Source organism: Cynocephalus volans, chromosome 11 (assembly GCF_027409185.1).
Source record: "Cynocephalus volans isolate mCynVol1 chromosome 11, mCynVol1.pri, whole genome shotgun sequence".
In the NCBI taxonomy this organism is placed as follows: Eukaryota; Metazoa; Chordata; class Mammalia; order Dermoptera; family Cynocephalidae; genus Cynocephalus; species Cynocephalus volans.
In genome coordinates, this window is record NC_084470.1 from 61613142 (window position 1) to 61633601 (window position 20460).

A 20460-nucleotide genomic window follows, 5' to 3' on the forward strand; every position below is an offset into this window, starting at 1 on the left:
ACAAACTCCCAGATACTCACCAACTGGGTTTGGAGCCTGAAAGGACTGGAGGACTCTTGTGGCAGGTACTGTTGGCCTTCATCATGGCAGTGGAAATGGCTGGGTTTTTCCAGCTTACCACTCTCCACCTGACTCCAAGTTAATCCCTGTGGTGGGGCAGAGGTTAAATGCCTTGCTGTCTTCTACATGGTGCTGTTCCCATTTTCCACGTTTCATAAGGATTTTGTCACTCCCCTGGTGGTCTGCAGCATATTTCTTTAGTTTTTCTGGTCAAAATATATTGGTTTGTTTGTTGTTTTTGTCTCTTTTTGTGTGGGGGGTGGGGGGTAGGACAAGCACCAGACATCTCTACTTGGCCATCTTGCTCCACCTCCCCTCTATATTTATTATTATCTTTATTGAAATCTACGAGTTTCCAGTGACACCTCCAATCTCAATACAAAACCAAAGAGTTCATTCCAGTTTTCTCCTTTCCATATGTTTAACTTCTATTTACAAGAGTGAAACACCTGGCTCCCATAATCTGCAATAATTTTCTTGTTTGCTCAATATTCTATTTCTGTAGCCAGTCTTTCGTTGCCACTGCTGCTGCCTCCTATGCACGTACCCTCCTTGCTCTGCTTAGGCTCTGACACCCCTTAAGGGTCAGATGCCCTCTGGCTGGATTCTCTGCCTTACCCTGTTCAGTTTCTATCATCACCATGCTAGGCTGTCTCCCCACAAGGATGCCTTTCTCATTCCACTCTGTGCCAGCAAACCCCTATATGTGGATACACTCCTCACAGTTGTCTGGGCTCTGGCTGCCCTCAGAGTTGTACAGATCCATGTAAATGTCCCCTTCATCCAAACTGAGCTGATAAAAAATGTCAGGTACCTTCTGTGTAGATATCCTCCTCATTGTGCTCTACACCACCAAGGATGCCCTTTTCATCCCAGTGGAAATGACACCCATTATCGATATGACCTTTGACTCCTCCATGGACTCCTGCTCTCGCTGCCTGGGTTCCTTGTTACGCATCCTTCATAGGCCAATGTTTTCCTCACCCCCCTTGGGATCTTCACTCTGCTTATGCCATGGCATCTCCCTTTCCCCCCTGGTGCATCTACATGGCATTGCCCAAACTAATGACTTTCAGACTGAATTGTTTAGGAAGAAAAGGAAAGAAAAAGATGTGAAGGATAAGAAGAAACTACATTTTCACTTTTTATCCAAAAAGAAAAAATTAGAGACAAACCATTTGCAGAAGAAAATTTGCAGTGACTGGGTAAAATCTGCTTCAATGTTTTTATGCAAAACCTCAAGGAAACATATCCACAAAGAAAGCTCAGAAAATGTCCAAGAGAAAATAGATTAAGATGTTTCAGCACAAGCTCAGGACTTAGTCTCCCACTACAAATTCATAGGAATACTAGAAAAGGAATATATTAGTTTCAAAAGTATTTACTAGTACCTAAAAAAAAAGAGAGAGAGAGAGAAAGGTACCTTCAGTGGACAGAAATTATGTGGACTCCCTAAAAGCTAATGTGAAAAGACTGAAAGAAAATAAATCAAAGCTCTAAAACATGTCTCAGGCAAACACAAGGGTAGCCATGCCATCGCTCCATGCTTAGAGGCAGCTGGTCCAGGGAGCAGCAGGGGCCTACAGGAAGGGGCTGGTTGGAATATACCTATAGGGGGAGCAGCCAACTCTCCAGTTGAGTCATGCAGTTGGCAAGAGAGGGTTGGTCTCTGGGGCAAATATGTGACTGGAATGGGGAGACATGGGAAAGCCAGGTGCCATGTGACACCCTGGCACAGGAAGGCCCCTGCCCATGAGGCCACCCACTGACATCCCACCCCTGACAGTCCACCAACAAAAATGGAAGATGTGGAATTTCCACCCTTGGTTGAATGTGTGCTTCAGAGAAGGGAAGTATAGAAAATGGAGGGAAGACACATTCAAAGCAGTGATGAGAGGATTTCCCATCATCAATTAGAGAGTTTTAAAGAGATTCTTCAGAAAGAACTGCTGTTTAAGATGGTCGACCAAATGCACCAAGACGATTGGAAACAGACGGAACTTAAAAAATGTTGTGGTGCAATCTCAATCCCTGAAGATAAAAATACTAAAAAATATAAAGAGGAAATAAAATCAACAGTTTCTTTACCAAGGAAAAAGTCAGATTGACTTCAGCTTTCTCAGTAGCGACACTGGGTGCAAAGAGAGAGTGGAGCAACACCCCTGACTTTCTGAAAAAAATATCTTGAAGCACAGAATTATAAACTCACCCCCACTATTATCCTAGTGTAACAGCAAACTGAAGAACATTTCTTATGTGCAATGACCCAGAAAATTTCTTATACTGCCCCCAAATATTTACTAGGCAATGAGCTTCACGACAGTAAAAACTAAGAGGAAACACACAAGGAGCAGTGGTGAACAGAGCAGAAGAAAAGTTTATCCTAAAGTATAAACGGGATTTGAGTGCTAAAAATTTAATATCAGTCTATAAGTAATATTCAAAATGCTTACAACATGCAAGATTGGTGAAGAAATGGGTGGAGGAAAAGGAATTGAATTAAAGTTCTTGTCCGATGTAGGAGGAGGAGATAGATAATGATTTGCTACAGATGCTAACAGATTATGGAAGAAAATATACATTAACATTGAAGTACATTAGAAATATAATAAGGTGTATAATTTTTATATCAATTAGGAATTACATTTGGTTGCTGTAACAGAGACAGCCAACAGTGGCTCAAACTAACGAGAGAATTAATTTTATCCTACATGTAGGCAATCCCTGCCTGGTATCCAGGCTTCTTCTGTCACTCTACTTTCACACACTCGTGATTGGACCTTTGTCCTCATATTCTCCATATGACTCCAGAGCGCCTCCAATTATGTGTACATTTAACGAAGTGAGAGGGGTAATGGCAAAGGACAAGATGGCCATTCTAGCCTGAGGCAGTGCCTGCAGTGCTCGCCCAGGGCCTACTCAGTGACTTCTGCTGGCATCTCATCGGCCAGCAAGTGTCAGATGACCACTCCTAGCTGCAAAGGAGGCTGATGAAAGTCATCCTTTTCTTCCCCTCCAGACTCTGGGCGTACTGCTACCCCAAATAATCACAGGCCCATTACTTAAGAAAATTAGGAAAATGGATACTGGCTAGGCAATTAGCAGTCTGCCTCACTTCCAAAATAGTACAAAGCATAAAATTCCAAAGAAATCTCAACCAATTCAACAAAAGACAACAAAAGAGAAAAAGAAAAAAAATAGGTGTGATAGATGAAAACCATGAAACAATATGGTGATATCTAAGCATATCAAAAATCAAAATAAATGTGAATTTGTAGTATTTATCTATTAAAATACAAAGACTTTCTTGCTGGATCAACACAGACACACCCATATTTTGTGAACCAAAGGAGGTGGGAAGTTGAAAATAAATCGATGGATAAAGATACAGCAGTGAAGGACTTCCACTGCTGACAATGATTTGCTAAGCCATTGGGATTAATTCTTTTGCTGAGGATAACTGAAAAAGCTGATCAAACTATTTTTAAAATTTCTGCTTGAAGGAACTGAAAAGTAACAATGCAGCATTACTGGGCCATAATCCAAATTAAAAGAAATCCAGACTTGCAAACCTGGCATTTGGGGATCGTCCAACAACTTTGTCATCAAGCTGATACTTCTTGTGCCTTTCCCATCCCATGCACCCTGTCACACCCCACCACTTCCCTGTCCTCCTTACTCCTCCTCGTCCCCACCCTTGTTGTCCCATTAACTTCACACTGACACGCTCAGCCATAAATGGCCTTCTCCTCTTCCCGGAATACTCCCACAGCCCCACACCAGCCTCCCCCACATTCATCCTACACATTGCAAATGCACTACTCAGTGACCCCTGGGACTGTGACTCTAGAGGGGACCGGGGCCTCATGCTGGCCTCCTGGACTTGAGCAGTGACCCTTCTGCTCAGCATTGACCTTATGGCACCAAGTGGGTTTTCGGTGACCAAGAGCAGGCACAGGTGGGGCCCTGCTTCTGCAGTGGCCACTCCTGACCCATCTCCTGACTGTGAGCTTGAAGCCCTCAAGAGCAGAAGAAGACAAGAGAGTAGTCAACGATACGTGAGCCTTAGATGGGGGCCTCAAGGGTTCCCTGTGTGTCCTGCCCTTGCAGGAGGCTGATAACTGGTGCCCTGCTGATAAGCCAGACACAGAAGATTCAGCCTCAGTGAGGGAGTTCACCCTGTTTCCCCAAGTCCACTGTCCTCATCAAAGATAATCATTGTTAAATTGTTATTGTGTGTATCTGCACGAATCCCCTTTTCACAATGCCTTTATAACACATGCATATAGATACAGGTAGGGGCCATATTGTTCTTCAGTTCGATTTGCTTCACTTGCGCTCTTCCATGTCAGTGCAGAAAGAACAAACTCGTTCCTTGTGGTGTCAATAACCACAGAGAAATTCCCATGTGCAATGACCCAGAAAGTTTCCTATACTGCCCAGAAATATTTCCTGGGCAATGAGATCCGCGGTAGTGAACGTGCCAGATTGGTGGAGGAATGGGTGGATGAGTTTTCACAATTCTATATTCTCCAGTAACCACCACCCACAGCAAGAGAGAGCACATTTCTCTTTGTTTCTTCGTGGTGTTTTCAGGAAATACCCCTTATACCCCTACCCTAGATGTAAATTGTGTTTTGATATGTCTTACCTGTAGATTCGTTTTGCCTCTTTTAGAATTTTGTATAAATGGAATCATGCACTAGGTGCTCTTCTATGTCTGGCTTCCTCATTTAGCATAATGTTTCTGAGATTCATCTATATTATTCTGTGTATTAGTGTGTTCACTGTTATTACTGAGTGTTATTCCATTACATGAATATGCCACTAATTCTTTGTCTAGTCACCTGTTGTTGGGCATAGGGTTGTTTCCAGTTTTGACCTATTTTTTTAAAAAGTGCTATGAACATTCATACACGTGTATGTTGAAGACAGGTTTTCATTGTTCATCTGAAATACCTAGGAGTGGAACTGTTGAATTATAGGGTCGATACATGTTTAACCTTACTTAAAACTTCCAAACCATTTCCCAAAGTGCTTCTACCACTTCACACTTTTCTACCAGCAGTGTGTGAGAGATCCAGTAGTTCTATATTCCTGCCAATATTTAGCACTGTCAGTATTTCTTATTTTAGCCATTCCTGGGATGTCTAGGGCTGTCTCACTCTGGTTCTCATTTTCATTTTCCTCATGATTAATGATGTTCGGCATCTCTTCATGTGCTTCTTAGCCATTTGTAAATCTCCTTTTGTGAAGCACCTCTTTAAACATTTTTGCTGCAAAGTCATTCTTTCTCATTGTTATTTGGTTCCATCGTTTGATTGAACTGAAATTCACATAACTGAATTCCCTCCTGATGGATGTTTACACTGTCTCGAGTTTATGTTGTCATCAACCAGACTAAGATGACTAATTTTACGCACCTATGTGGCTCAACTGTTTTAAGCTATTCTGGTGCCTGAGTCATAGGTACCTTACCCCATCATCACTCTCTTCCCTCCTCCACTCTTCCTACTGGACTTGCAGCTGGAGCAGTGCAGACCTGAGTATGATAGAACTATCTAGTGCCTAACCATGGAAAATTTAGGGGACGGCAAGCCAGAGGAGATTTGAGCCACCTATCTCCAAATCATGGGCATTTATTGATGTGTAAGAGAAATCCAGGCCACCCAACATTGCAGGCAAGAGAAGGTGGATTTCCACCGAAATCAGGATGTGAGCCCTATTAGGGTCTCTAGAATGGCTGAGAGGTTGGGTATATGGTAGCTTGGCACTGAATTGTACAAAGAACAAACTACCCACACCTCTCCCCTTCAAATTCTGATTACAGAAGGTTGACCAGTTACAAGACATGGCAAAAAAGGATAATGATGAAACCATATTGACGAAACAAAAACAGAAGAAGGAAAGGAAAAAGGCACCAGAACATCCACCCCAGCTCTCTCCGCCTGAACAAAAGGTAGGCCATTGCAGGCCCTCAAGGTTGGGAGAGACCCCTGACCTGCAACATCTCTGACCCATGTTATCCAGCAGTAATGATTGTCTTCTCTGTGACCCATAGCATGGGATGATCATGGAATTCCTTCTACCAACCAGGATACATTTGTGAAAATAAAGTGGGGCTATTATTATTTGGGAACAACTATCATAAACCAAGGAATGTCCCAGGTCATCCAGGACAAAAGGTTGCCATATCCAGAGCTGGAATGAATAGGGATAAATTCATCCTTGTCTATCTTCCTGCACTCCGTTACCAGACTGAGAAAAGTAGGTGACTGAGGCATGGAGACTCGGTTGTAGGGAAGAGAAATCATGGGAAGAGAAATCATGGAAAGCGGAACCAGGCCATGCAAGGTTGGGAGTGGGTGGTGAGGGCCGAGTAAAGGGAATCTCAGTCTAGAATTGCGTGGGCGTCTGTGCACGTGCACATGTGCGCATGTGTGTGTGCATTAACTGAAGTTTAAGGTGCGAGAAGCCAAAGAAAGGAAAGTGAGAAATAGATGAGAAAGACCCCAAAGACCTCCCCTGTGTGGAGCAGGGAACTTTTAATACTGTGATGTGACAGAGGGGAGAGCAGGTTGTGGATTTGAGCTGGCGTCAAGAATGACAGGGCAGGGTGAGCAAAAGATGCCACTTCTCTGGCAGGTGGGAGGGGTCTGAAGAGAAAGGTCATGGATCTCAGGTAAGTGGTCAGGCCCATGTGGAACATGGAACCCTTTGACCCATAGATCACAGTGTTCTTGCTCTAGACTGGCCACCAGGTTCACAGAAACCTGGGCGAGGTAGCTAAGACAGGTGTCCTCCCATTTTTCAGATGGAGGCATTGAGGCTCAGAGGTTAAGGTGGTGTGACCATGTCCATTAACCAGAGAGTGGCAGAGGCAGGATGCCTACCTGGCTTCCTGGGTCCAGCTGTGGCTCTGCCCAGTGCTCCTGAACCTTACAGGATTGGGGACCTTTCCTGGCACACCTGGGGCTGAGAAGGGTGAGGAATGTTTCCTGATTGTGTCTTCTTTTCCTTGCAATCCCCCCTTTCTCACAAACGAAGCCACCGCCTAATAAGGCAGTGGCAGCCACAAAGATCCAGGCCTGGTGGCGCGGGACGCTGGTGCGCCGCACGCTACTGCACGCAGCCCTCAGAGCGTGGATCATTCAGTGCTGGTGGAGGCAGACGCTGGCGAGGCTGCTGACGAAGAAGCGGCGGGCGGCGCTGGATACCTACGCACGGCAAACATGGGCGGCCAGCAGGCTGCAGGCCTGGGTACGCATGTGGCGCATCCGCCGGTGTTACTGTCGTTTGCTGAATGCTGTCCGCATTATCCAGGTCACTTGGCGCTGGCATAATTGTCATACCCGCGGCCCTTTCCGAGGCAGCTATGAGCTCACAGCAACCCACCTAAGACTTCAGCTTGACATCTTTCTGGGATCACAGATATGTCGAATTACAGACTGCATCCCCTTCCCAATAAAGAACTGACCAGGTCTGCTCCGACTATGTGTCAGCAGGTCTCTGTTAGACATGATGCAGGAGGTCCTTGTCTCAGCAAAGGGTCAGGGGAAATGATGGCAGATACTAGACAGCTCACAAGTCAGCTGTGAACAATCAGCAGGGGTTGTCTGGGGCCCTGTGGGGAAAGAGTCTGAGCGTCCCTTGCTGGAAGAGCAGGACCTGTGATTGCTTAGCAATGTCTGCCACATGTGGGAGTGTTAGGGTTGCCAGGTTGCCAAGACGGCCAACTCGAGAGAGACTCCCTCATGTCCTGGTTTCTGTAAGCGACACCCCTGTAGTTGTGCAATATGGAGACCTGTGCCATCCTTTGCTCTTAATCCTCCCATGTCTTCCCATTGGATTTAGAATGAGTTCAAAAGCCCTCCTTGTGGTCTACATAACCCTGCATGGTCTGGCCCTTGCATGTCACCCTCTGCATTTATCAAATAACCCAAGGGTGTTCCTATTTCAGATCTTTGCACCTACGGCCTGCTCTCCTAGGTTTCTTGTTCCAGATGGAGTTCTCACTTCATTCAGATTTGTCTCTGCACAAGTGCTGCCTCCTCCAGCTCCTGACTCTGCTTTTGTGTTTTCGGACTCCAGGGCTGGCCAGTTAGCTCAGCAGGTTAGAGTGCAGCCATGTAACACCAAAGTCACAGGTTCGGATCCCTGTACTGGCCAACTGCCAAAAAAAAAGTCCTCATCATTCCCCCATGTTATCTTATCTCTGTTGTCTATTTTCTGTTTCTCCCTCTGGAGGGTGAGTTCCAGTAGAGCAAGGCTCTGGGGTCAGTGCTGTGTCCCCAAGACCTACGACAGTGCCTGACACATAGCGGTTCTCTTTCTGTGTATATTTAATGTATATATAGTATACATATGTGTATATAGATATGCAAATTAAGCAATCCAAGCCAGACCTCCTCTATCTGGCCCATACGCCACAGGAGGGAATACTTCTCTGCCTTGATTATCCCTGGGCCAGGTACCAGACAACTAAGGACCACCCCAACAGCTTAGAGCCCACCATATTATTCAAACTAGCCAGTCCTAAGGTGTTTACCCTTCCCTACCTTGCCTTTCCTATGAAACTCCAATAAAGACCTAAGCTCTCCCCTTGTTTGTCTTCTGCCACCTGACCGAAACCTAGAGCTTCCCCTGTGACTCTGTGTGGCATGGAGTGACCCTGTCTCCACGGCCTGTGCATATAATAAATTTTGTTCTCTTGAGCCTCTCCCGAATCTCTTCTATGGCTGCACCTAACTGTCACATAGAAGAACACAAAACATTGTGTGTGTGTGTGTGTGTGTGTGTACTAGGTGTTGTCTCTCTATTTCTATCTCTGATTACCTCCATAATGTGTTTCACTCTAATTGTCTCTTTCTGTTCCTCATTATCCTTCTCTCCCCATCTCTGCCTCCGTCCAAGTACTTCTAATGTCATGTCTACTTGTACCTGTTTCTCTGGCTCTCCAGATATTCTGGGTCTGTAAATTTCTCGTAAAGATTATTAATATTTAACCTGCCAATCTTCAGACATATCTTTGCTCTTCTGAACCTTGATTATCCCTTATCCCCAATAGCCGCACAAAGATGGGAGGGAGAAGCTTCAGAGCACCCACCAACATATTTCCTGGGTGATGGGGACTTTACTTCCCCAGACTCAGCCCAGGATGTACAGGTACTTAGAGGAATACCAGAATATACTTATGGTTACTTTGATTGGTGCAGGGATGAGCAAATGACCCAAATCAGGCCAGTGAGACTCAGTTCTGGTGCTGTGTTGGGACTACTGAGTTCATTTACTATAAAAATTATCTAACCAAAGCTGCTGGGGACACCACATAGAAAAAGCTTTCTGAGAAAGCAGCCAATAGCTGAAGAATGGAAAGAGAGAAACTAAGTCCTAGCCATGCCCGAGGCTAGCCTAGCTCTATTATAGAAATTGTTAGTTTTGTGTGTCAGTAAGTGATGGAGTTTGGATGTGTTGTCCCCTCCAAAACTCATGTGGAAATCTGATCCCCAATGTGGCAGTGTTGGAAACTGATTGAGTCATGGGGGCAGATCCCTCATGAATGGATTAATGCTCTCCCTGGGGGAGGGGGGATTAATGAGTGAGTTCTTGCTCTATTAGTTCCCATGAGAGCTGGTTGTTTATAGGACCCTGGCACCTCCCTCTCTCTCTCTTGCTTCCTCTTGCCATGTGATCTGCCTGTATCCGCTGGCTGCCTGCTGCTTTTTGCCATGAGTAGAAGCAGCCTGAGGCCTGTGCCAGATGCAGCTGTACCAGAATCATAAGCCAAATAAACCTCTGTTCTTTATAAATTACCAAATTTCAGGTATCCTGTTGTAGCACTCCACACAGGGTGAGGAATCTCGGCCTCTTGTACATGTTGACTCTACTCCCAAAGATTCCATCATGGCAGGGCCAGCCCGTGGCTCACTTGGGAGAGTGCAGTGCTGATAACACCAAGGCCACGGGTATGGATCCCTATATAGGGATGGCTGGTTAGCTCACTTGGGAGAGTGTGGTGCTGACAACACCAAGTCAAGTGTTAAGATCCCCTTACTGGTCATCTTTTTTAAAAAAATAAAAGATTCCATCATGGCAACTTCAAACTCAATAACATCTTAACAGTTAGCTCAGTTGGTTACAGTGCAGTCTTATAACACCAAGGTCATAAATTCAGGTCCCCATACTGGCCAGTAGCCAAAAAATGAAAAAAGAAGGAGCAAGAAGCATGTCTTTTATTTTTAAGGGCATATCCTTGGAGATCCACATCTCACTTTTGCCCACACCTCATAAGGACATGAAAGAAAACTTGAATAAATGAAGAGATATACTGTATTCATTGATAGAATGACTTAACATTGTAAATTCATCTATTATCCTCAACTTAATCTATAAAACTCACCTTCCAATAAAATTAAAAGTTGTGGTCAATTTGAATAAAAGTCTCCTCAAGAATTTTTGGGAAATTGGCAAACTGATTTTTAAAAAAATCATACCAAAGTATCAATGTCCATAATTAATTAAGCCAACTTTGAAAAAAGAAGAGAAAAGGTTAGAAACATGCTTGGTCACATTAAAATGCATTACAAAATGCTAATAAGAACATACTGAAGAATGACCGACTAAGAATCTAAGTTGGGAAATAAGCATTTATTTAAGGATTTGTTGGGTTTACCCCATTCTCTTCCTTAATGCATACAGTTTGGCAACAGGTCCTCCCCACCCTGGCAAAAGTGAAGTTTATTTCCAGGATAAGTTGAACTAGAGAGCAGCCGGACTCAAGGAATTCAGGCATGGCTGAAAGCAAGAGTAAAGGGCTGTACTAAAAATGGAGGGATAAGTGAAAGTGCACAGGCTGAAAAGTGAGGTCTGTAGCCCTCCATGCCAACTCACCTTACTGAAAGCTTGCATTCAAGTTTCATTCTTCTGCTTTTTGACCGTAAGTTCTGGGATTCTTCTCTAGGGCATCTGGCGCTGAAGAATCAGTCAATTATTGCTACATTAATGCTGCATAACGAACAACTATGAGCCGCAGTGGCATGAGACAGTAAGCATGCAGTGGGGCTGGCTTGGTTAGAAGTGCTCTGCTCCTTATGTCTCTCATCCTCCTCCTACCAGCAGGCTCCCTGGGCATGTTCCTGTCTTGGCAAAGACAGAAGTGAGTGAGGGAAAACATAAATAGGTAAAGCATTTCAAAACCAACCCCAAAACCTGCATACTATCATTCCACCTTATTCTATTGGCTGAAGCAAATCACACAGGCAAACCCTAGGCACAGGAAGATATATTCCATTCCCTTATGGGGAGAAATGGCAAAGTCCCATAGCAAAAGGTATGAACATAGCTCCACTAATGCAATCTACCAGAAGTTTCAAAGAAAAAAGAAAGAAAAACAAATGAATGCTGATGTTTGGGGTTGTCCACTGAAACCAAATTCAACTATCTGCCTTATCAACATATATATACCTAAAGGCATTAGACAATAAGACCAACCCATGCACAGTGACCTTCCCTTTGAATCTTTAGTGCCCCATTCTTATTTATAGACAAACAACCAAGGATCATTAACATTTGTATAACTTATAACATGAAAGATTGAGACAAAAAAAAAAGATGAAAAGGCCTTAAAATAAATAATATTAGGAACAGAACATAAAAAGGTGGAAAAAAACCCCAGCAACAACCATAACTGATATTCTTAAAACAATAAAAGATGATAAGAAATCATAAAATAATAATAGTATGCTACAAAAGAAAAGATTATTCAGAGCATGGGAACAACTCTTTAAAAAATAGAAAAAATCAAGGCTTCCAGTCAAGATGGCAGAACAGACGGTCCCCAGCATCACTCTCTCCCACAAATCAACCAATTTACAGCTATAAAAAAGCAATGACAGCCAAGCTGGGGCCACTAGAGCTCAGGGGAAGAGGAGGAGAGACCTGTGGAGATCATGAAGGCAGAAAAAGCCACAATGAGAGAAAGAAAAAACCACTCTGACAATTTTGAGCCCCAGCCACATCCAGGCTGGAGCTGCTGAGTGCATGGAGCAGGAGCCGGCAAAAGCCACAGCTGTGCCCTTCAGATGAAGTTTCTTGGAGGTGGCAGGGGAGAAGAGGGCCTTTTTGGTCCTCAGGCCAGCAAGACAACTAACAGTTTTCCCATGGACCCACACTGGAGTGAGGAGCCACAACAACTGAACAAAAGGAGCCACTCACAGGCTGGTAAGTCACCGCAAAGGACTGGCACATGGCTTGTCCCATGGGAAGTGTTTGCAGCATGGGTGGTAGGGGAAACGTGCCCCCTGGGAGAACACTGGGGCACATCTGCCCCCCAACCATTGGAGGACCACTCAGGAGACCAGTCAGGAATATAGAATTGCATGGGGTGCAGTCTGATGAAAGGACTCAGGCCCAGACCAGAGTTTCCACACAACCCTGGTGCACCAGATCACATGAGAGCCAGAAGTACCTATAAAGCCAACAATCAAACCCTGAGCTGCACAAAAAGCTTTCCCCAGGGAATCAGCAGCAAAGCAGCGATCTAGCTCAACCACACAGCTCAAGTACTGGTCCCCACAGGAAGTTCCCCCATTTTAGAAGTAAGCAAAGGAAAACGAATTACTTCCAGTGCAGAGTTTAAATTGTGGGAACAGCAAATAATCCAACACAGAAATGAAAGAAAAAACAAGGTATCCGCAACCAGAGACAAAGTTTCATATTAACTAGTAAAGTTCTCATTTCACACCAAAGAACACCTATAACACCTAAAGGACCAGAAGTCCCCTGGGCTACCAAACAAGAAAGGGAGGAAGGCTGGGGGCCTCAGCAATGTCCCCTGACACCTGCAACCAATGCCGAAGGTTGGGAGCCTCGGGCCTTGGCCATGCCCCCCTGACACACTCAGCCAGCAAAACGGCAACCACCAAGCTGCTACAGGACACACCCTGGGTCTCCCGAGCTGAGAGAGTGGGGAGCGAGGGCTTTTGCCACAACCCTCTGACATCTGCACCCAGCCTGGCAATGACCAAGGCATCGCTGGAAGCCCCCTGGTTTCCCCTATGGGAATGAGGGGAAGCCACAGGCCTCAATCCCGCCGCTCCTCCTTCCTGCTTCCTCCATCCCGTTTCCTTCCCCTTTCCCCTCTCCCCTACCCTCCCAACTGCTCCACAACAACATCCTAGAATGTAAAAAATAATATTAACAAAATTACAATTTCCTTAAATAAATAAATAAATAGAAAAAATCTTCTACAAAGTAGGACAAAAAGACAAAGAGATGGGAATAGTGTAAGAAATAGTAGAAAATTAGAGGATTAATCTATGATCTGACGATTAGGGTTGCTAAAAGACAAAAGCTAACAAAATCGGGGGGTAGAAGTGATGAAAACCTAAAAGAACGAAGTTTCTCAGAGTTGAATGACATGAATTTTTAAACTAAAAGGCTAATCAAGTACCCAACACAATAGAAAAAGAAACCAAAACCCATTTCTAGGTGTATCATGCTATAATTTCTGAACATCAGGGATAAAGAGAAGATCCTAAAAGCTTCCTGAGAGGAAGAAGCAGGTCACGTCCCACAGACAAAGGAATCAGAATGGTGGAAGACTTCTAAAAGAAAGTGAAACGAAGTCCTCAAAATTCTGAGGCAAAATTCTTTTCAATCTGGATGGTAGTCCTCAGCAAAATTAATCGGATTTGTGGGCAGAAAAAAGGCAATTACATTTGAGTCTCTACTAATTTATATCCACGCAACCTTTTTTAGGAAGCTATCATAGGATGTGCTCTGTGAAATCGAGGCACTACATCCAAGAGAGACATCGTCTCTCAGTCTGTTTTCTGTCACTTCGAATACCTGAAACTGGATAATTTATAAAGAAACAAAATGTATTTTCTACACTTTTGGAGGCTGGGAAGTCCGAGGTCAAGGATGCACATCTGATGAGAGCCTTCTTCCTGGTGGGGACTCCGGAGAATCCCAAGTCGGCACAGAGCATCACATGGTGAAGGGAGCAGGAGCATGTCCATGGGATCTACTTACAAAGCCACCAGACTACTCCCATGGTAACCCATTAATCAATGGATGAATCCACTCATGAGGGCACAGCCCTCATGATCCAATCACCTCTTAATGGTCCCACCTTTCAAATACCATAGTCAAACTTTCCACCTTCTTAATACTCTTACATGGGGATTAGGTACCAAGATAAGCTTCAGAGGAGACAAAAATTCAAAGCAAGGCACATACTATGCAGGATTGTTTCCTACCACTCGGTGGAGACCTCAGGGTTAAAGGTAATCTAACAGAAAACATGTATCCCTGGATGAGAGAGCACTTGTTTAAAAACCACATTTCCTAGAATCCTCATCCCTGATCGTTTTGGTTCAAATTGCCAAATAGGAACTTGCACGAGACTGGAGAGGAAGGCGTGAAGGGGGTGGTCTTTCTGAGGTCAGATATGGAGGCAAATAGACACAGAGGTGTCCAGAGCAATCAAGCTTTTGTTTGCCCTCTCTGCTCTGCATCCAGCTCTTGCCCTGCTGACTACCCTGACCCTGGCCCACTGCATGATGCCTGCCCATGCACCCAGAGGGACAAAAGCTTTCATAGAACTCCCCATGACCTTCCACTTCACGGTCCCATGTCAGCAGCTGGATGTGCCTGGTTCTCAGATTCCCCTGCAAACTACCCATAGTCCACCCAAGAGGGCTTTGGTAGGGCTGCTTAGTGGCTCTTTGCTCCTTTATTGCCTTCTTCCAGATCTCCTATTCTGCAGCTGCTGGCACAATCATGTAAGGTCTAACTCCTGTAATGAATCCCTTATCCCATAGCCACTATGGTATATGCATAGCTCATAGTGGCTCTGCATCCCCGATGAAACCTGCCTGGTACACGTAAGATCCTGTAAATAGGGGATTCATCACAGGAGAGGGGAAGAAAATTCCCAGGATGTTGGTGAGAGAATGCTCCAGAAGGATGACTGGAGAGCCGATATGTGGAGCTGCTAATCCAGATTACAGAGAAAGGCTGCAGGGCAGCAAGACAAAGCAAAATTGATTGATTACTCCCGTTTTGATGAAATGATGGGGGATGAATTAGTAGAAAACAAGTCGATCACTAGCTCCAGGAGGAACAAAGAGGAAATTCATGAATGGAAATGTCATAACAATACATTACGTTGCTAACCCATGAACAATGGATATAATCGCAATGATGTAAAGACGACATATTCATATAACCATAAAAAATGCTGCTGTAACCGCACTGAGTGGAGGCCATAAGGGTGGGAAACAGTAAGTCTTCGTCTTCATGGAAAGAAGCCAATAGATATATAAAAGTAAAAATCATGGATTTTTAGTATAGCAGTTATTGAGGTAAATGACATAGGAAATATATTTACAACTTAAAAGTTGTATCAGTGATGTAGGAATCCATTGAGAGGGAATAAGACAGGAAGCTGCCGGGTTTTTTTTTTTTTTTCGTAAGTTTTGTAGAATAAATTATTAAAAACTATGTACATAAAATTTTAGTATAAAAACAGCAGAAGTAAGTGTCAATAGACCTCAATATAAAGGGTAAATGAGAATCTAACGGAAAAACATGTGACCCTGGATGGAAAAGCACTTGTTTACAAAAAAAAAAAACCAGAGTTGCAGAGTTTTCAGGGGAAATAGATGGATTTGATTTTGTCAGAATTAAAGATGTCTGTCGAATGAAAAACAACCATGAGAAAAGTGAACAGGCAGATGACAGTTTCGGAAAGGACATTTGCAAAATTTTTATCCAACAGAAGGTTATCCAAGGAAGTTGTATAAGAGAAGGATGCGGATCCAATAGAAAAATAGGTCAAGGATACATCAGGGCAATTTACACAAAGATACACCAAATGGCTAGTAATAAATAATAAGTAATAAAAAGAGCTAAAGACACTGAGCAGGTACTAGGACCAGGTGCCATTCCGAGGACTTCACCTACATGAATCCCCACAAAGCAGGAAGGAGGAATGATGCTGCTGTCTGCACTGTACCCAGAAGGAAACAGACACGGGCGCTGAAAGACTTGTCCGGGTGCACACAGCCGAAAGGGACTGAGTAGGGACCAGAGCCCAGGTACTCACCCTTAAGAATCCCTCTCTGCTCAAGTCCCCTGGCAGGGAAACACAAATCAAAACAACAAGGCAGCACCACTTTACGTCTTTCAGGTCAGCAAAAATTAGAAGAGATGGACAGAGGTTAGACTGGCGCTGGCGCTGTGGAGAGCTATCTGGCAGGGTTTGGTGACGTGGAGTAGCCACCTGTCCTGTGACTCAGCACGGCCACCCCAGCACCTATCCCCTGGAGGGCACCTCCCACCACCACACAGACCGCAGGCAGCTGCTGATAGTCATGGCATTGTCTCCTGTAGAAAGTCGTTAGAGGTGACATAGAAATTAATCGATGGAGAAGACAGGAGAAAAACACGGGACATGCTGGGTCGTGAGTGCCTACAGACTGATGACCTGTTCTGACAAATTTTGTATATATTTCAACATTTTCATAATAGAGAGTGTTTTTATGATGTTTGGGGGAAAGAAAAGGGAGTCAGAGTGCTCACCAGCACAGCTGTCGGTACGACTCACGTAGTCAGGACAATGCAAACACTAAACCGTGATCTCACCTAAATTACAAAAAGCATCACCAGGAAGATGAGGGGGAATAAGTGGGGTTGTTTGGGGTGGGGCCGAAAGCCACGTTCTCTCCATCCATGGTGAAAAGTTGACAGATAATGCCTTGAAGTGAAGAGGCCACGTCATGGCTGTAAATGTGGTGAGAAATGACAGTGGGGACAGCCAGAAGACTGCTGGAGTTGGAAGCAAGCCTGAATCCCCACTGACTCTAAAATATGTCCACTGCCAGCACCAGAGGAGTCTACAGTGGGAGGGGCCCTATCTCACACACAGTGACTTTGTTTGGAGCATTCCTCTGGCCTGTTAAGTTTCCAACACAGGAGGGAAGGGCTCGCATCGACTGGTAAGCTACGCACCGCCCAACAGCCACAAAAGGATGGGGACGGGGTTGCAGTAGCGGGAGGGAGGGAGTAGAGATTGGCTGAGGCACCTCCATCGTGACCTTTCTTCAGTCCTTCTGCTCGCCCTCCACACCCACTCTTTTCCCCATCAAGAGGACTTTCCTCACCACTGAGAAAGGGCACCAGGGCAGAGAAGAGGGCACAGGGAGCCAGCCTGAGCCAGTGCTGTGGGGAGGCCATGTGCCCTGCTCTGCATGGCATGAGCTGCTCCCCTCTGTGGCTGATGACAGGACAGGCCTGAGGGTGGGTCACACCACAGGTCATTCTCGGGGCAGGACCAACTCACCTGGGCTGTGGTTCCATGAGGACTCTGGTCCATCCCTGGCAGGAGGGGAATGGGCAGGTGTTTTTGCTTTCTCCACCTACTCTGAGCCTGGAGAAGGCAACCTGGTCCCGGGGTCATAGTTGCCCTTATGACATCACGGCTATCTCTTGTTCTACCACCTTGCCTGCCCCAGCCAAGGCCAGGGGAGCAGCAACCAGAGAGGGTGTGACACCTGAACCACTGCCCCCAAACCATGGGCAGTGGATGTTGTGTAAGACTCAGTCAGCCACATTCCCCAGGGGTGGGGAGTTGTCCCGTAGCAGACAAAAGTACCCAGGCCTTCACAGAACTCATGCAAAGAATGGGGCACTGGGGCTATGGGGACTTTGCCCAGAGGCTGGTCCTCACCCACGCTCCACCCACCCCCATTCTGATTGCAGAAATCCAGTCCAGATAAAGATGCACCAGAGAAAGAGGATCCGAAGAAGGTAGGTGGGTCCCAGGCACGGGAGAGAATCAAGATCATTGACCCCAGGATCCCTAGAAGTGGAGGACCCACCTCTGGTCCCACAAGGGTTGGCCCGGTATTGCTTCCTGGTGCTCTAAGTGCCCTCCCTATCCTGGTGAACTGTGTTAGGCATGGAGACAGACGTAGAGAGGGGAGGTGGCAGCATGTGCACGGCCCACGTGGGAGGTGGGCACAGCGTAGTGGGAAATGGAAAGGGAGGCAAGGCCGGCCAGGACCCCGAAGGACATGGTGTGACCGAGAGGCAGCAGTGGAAGTCGACAGGAGGGAAGGAAGGGGGGGACCCTACAGGCCTGTGGCACTGCGTGAGGCATCGGGGGCAGCATCACAGCTGGCATCTGGACTCATGCCACCAGAAACGCAGAAGCTCATCCTCACCAGGATCTTTTGGGTCCTTACTCCTGGGTAGGGCCTTCTGGATCCAAAGGTGTTTTCCCTGGTTCCATGAACCTGTGAAGTCCACATAGTAAACATATCCCCATTTGACAGACGAGAACACAGTGGCTGATAGGTGGGCAGGTGTGCCCATAGCCATGGACAAGGCCGAAGTAGAGGCAACACCCCACCCAGGCCTGCTGGGTCCTCAGAACCACCCAGGAAGGGCTGATTGAGAAGACAACCACCTGTGTTTGGTGGGGACAAATCCACTGGGAGTCCTCTGCTTTGCTTTGTTAGTTGCTTCTTGCAAAACTATGCCAGAGGAAAAGGGTCCAGGCGGCTGGGCAGATCCAGGCCTGGTGGCGTGGCACCCTGGTGCGTCGGATCCTGCTGGTCGCTGCTCTCAGGGCCTGGATGATTCAGTGCTGGTGGAAGACCGTCAGGCAGAGGCGGATACAAAAGATGAGGCAGACCCTGTTGAAGATCTACGTAACCCAGGAGCAGTCGGCGGTCAAGCTCCAGTCCTGGTTTCGCATGGTGCAGTGCCATCAAAGTTACTGTCAAATATGCAATACTCTCTGTGTGTTCCAGGCCCCAATGAGCAGCCCTGCCTTCCAGGCCGATGACTTTTTACACGTCCAATACGGAGTTGCTTCCAAGCAGCCAGAGTTCCACATTGAGATCCTATTAGTCTGAACGGCATGCAGCATGGAGAACTGGCTCCACTGCCCGAATAAAAACTGACCAGGTTTTGTGTGTCTCAGTAATTCCCACAACCACAGGGACCCCAGGGCTACAGGCCATGCTCCCGCTCTACTTGGGGACAACTTCAGTGCAGGTACTCACCACCACCCCCAACCCTCACAATGCCTATGGCTCCTGTTTGATCTGACATAGTGGCCATATGCTATTGACTCTGCACCCAAATCAGAAATTGCAGCCCATGGCTGTCCTCATATATGCAGTGCCAGGTGTTCCATTCCATAGCCCTGGCTCCCTTCTTGTCTTCTAATCTTGGAATTGGGAGGGTTTGAGCTTCACATTCCTGAGGACTCTGGGCACCTTCTCGGACAAGAATGTCTGTGAGGCCACGCCCTGTCACCATCCCTTGGGGGCCAGCTGGGGCTTACACACATTGGCTTTGTACCCGGCAAGCACCAAGACAGAAGTGAGGCTTTCCTGGGAGCAGTGCAGCCCAGAGAAAGTACAGGAGCCTGGTCTTAGTGAAAGCCTCATTCTAACTTGGATGCTGATAGATAGAGTTAGTTTAAAGATCTTAGTTGGCTTTTATTTGCTATTAGAAATGGGCAACACCTCGTTCTATAAAACAGAATCAGTGGTCCAATATGCTGAGAGGAGGATATTTATTTTATAAGAGGAAAAGGGCAGAAAAAAAGCAGATTTGTTATTTCAAAGTTACTCTTCTTGTAAATTTTAAAGCAGAGGGGACTTTATCATGCTGGCCCAAACTGGTTTGTTTAGGGATTTGGCTATTGTCTCTCACTCTCCTGATTTTTCAGAAGTTCAGATACACAACCTAGTTTCAGCTTGATAATGTGGAACTTCGGCATAAGTGACTCCATTTTGGTTTGTTCTGTTGGGCCTAGTGCAGGAGATCAGTCCAAGCCAAAGTCCTACTATAAATTTTATTTTAGAATTTGTTCCTTTTAGTCAGGTTTCCTCCTAGGTGGGAGTATGACCAAAACTTAGGGCATCAGTGCTATTCTCAGTTACCATAATTTTGGGTTTTCAGTCTCAATATGCCATTTATAGGTTATGGTATCTTTGTTATCATGTGTTTCTTGGAGTTTTTATCATTCCAGCCAGAGAGATACCATTTAACATTCCACAGATGGATACGTGTAGACATATATGGCTTTTTGTGAGGATACAGCACACCAAGGAGACTATTATTAAAACTTTCAGGAGGATAATACCAAGAGTTTGGAGTATGTCCTTAGCCAGGTTCCCCATGAACTGAACCAATGAAAATCAAATATATCAAAGAATGAGCCAGACATGGAACATACCCTTTTTAGTCTAAGCAGCCTATTCACTCTATTTATCCATGTACAACAAGAAGTGTTAGCAACTGTACAGATTGCTCCCTGTTCAGCTGGTAGGTGATCTAGATTCCATGACTGGGTTTAATTAAAGCATGGAGTGAGAA

The 20460-nt window shown here is 45.6% G+C and overlaps 2 protein-coding genes across 2 annotated transcripts; both read left to right on the forward strand.

The window, feature by feature from the left end:
- The first annotated feature begins 3977 nt into the window (after window positions 1-3977).
- LOC134390107 (IQ domain-containing protein F5-like) lies at window positions 3978-7536 on the forward strand. The gene is made up of 3 exons (XM_063113400.1): window positions 3978-4118; window positions 5891-6019; window positions 7108-7536. The coding sequence occupies exons 1-3, from the start codon at window positions 3978-3980 to the stop codon at window positions 7534-7536; spliced, it is 699 nt and encodes a 232-aa protein (XP_062969470.1).
- A 10103-nt stretch (window positions 7537-17639) lies between these two features.
- Window positions 17640-18986, forward strand: LOC134390347 (IQ domain-containing protein F3-like). The gene is made up of 3 exons (XM_063113598.1): window positions 17640-17657; window positions 17827-17874; window positions 18588-18986. The coding sequence occupies exons 1-3, from the start codon at window positions 17640-17642 to the stop codon at window positions 18984-18986; spliced, it is 465 nt and encodes a 154-aa protein (XP_062969668.1).
- Window positions 18987-20460: the final 1474 nt, after the last annotated feature.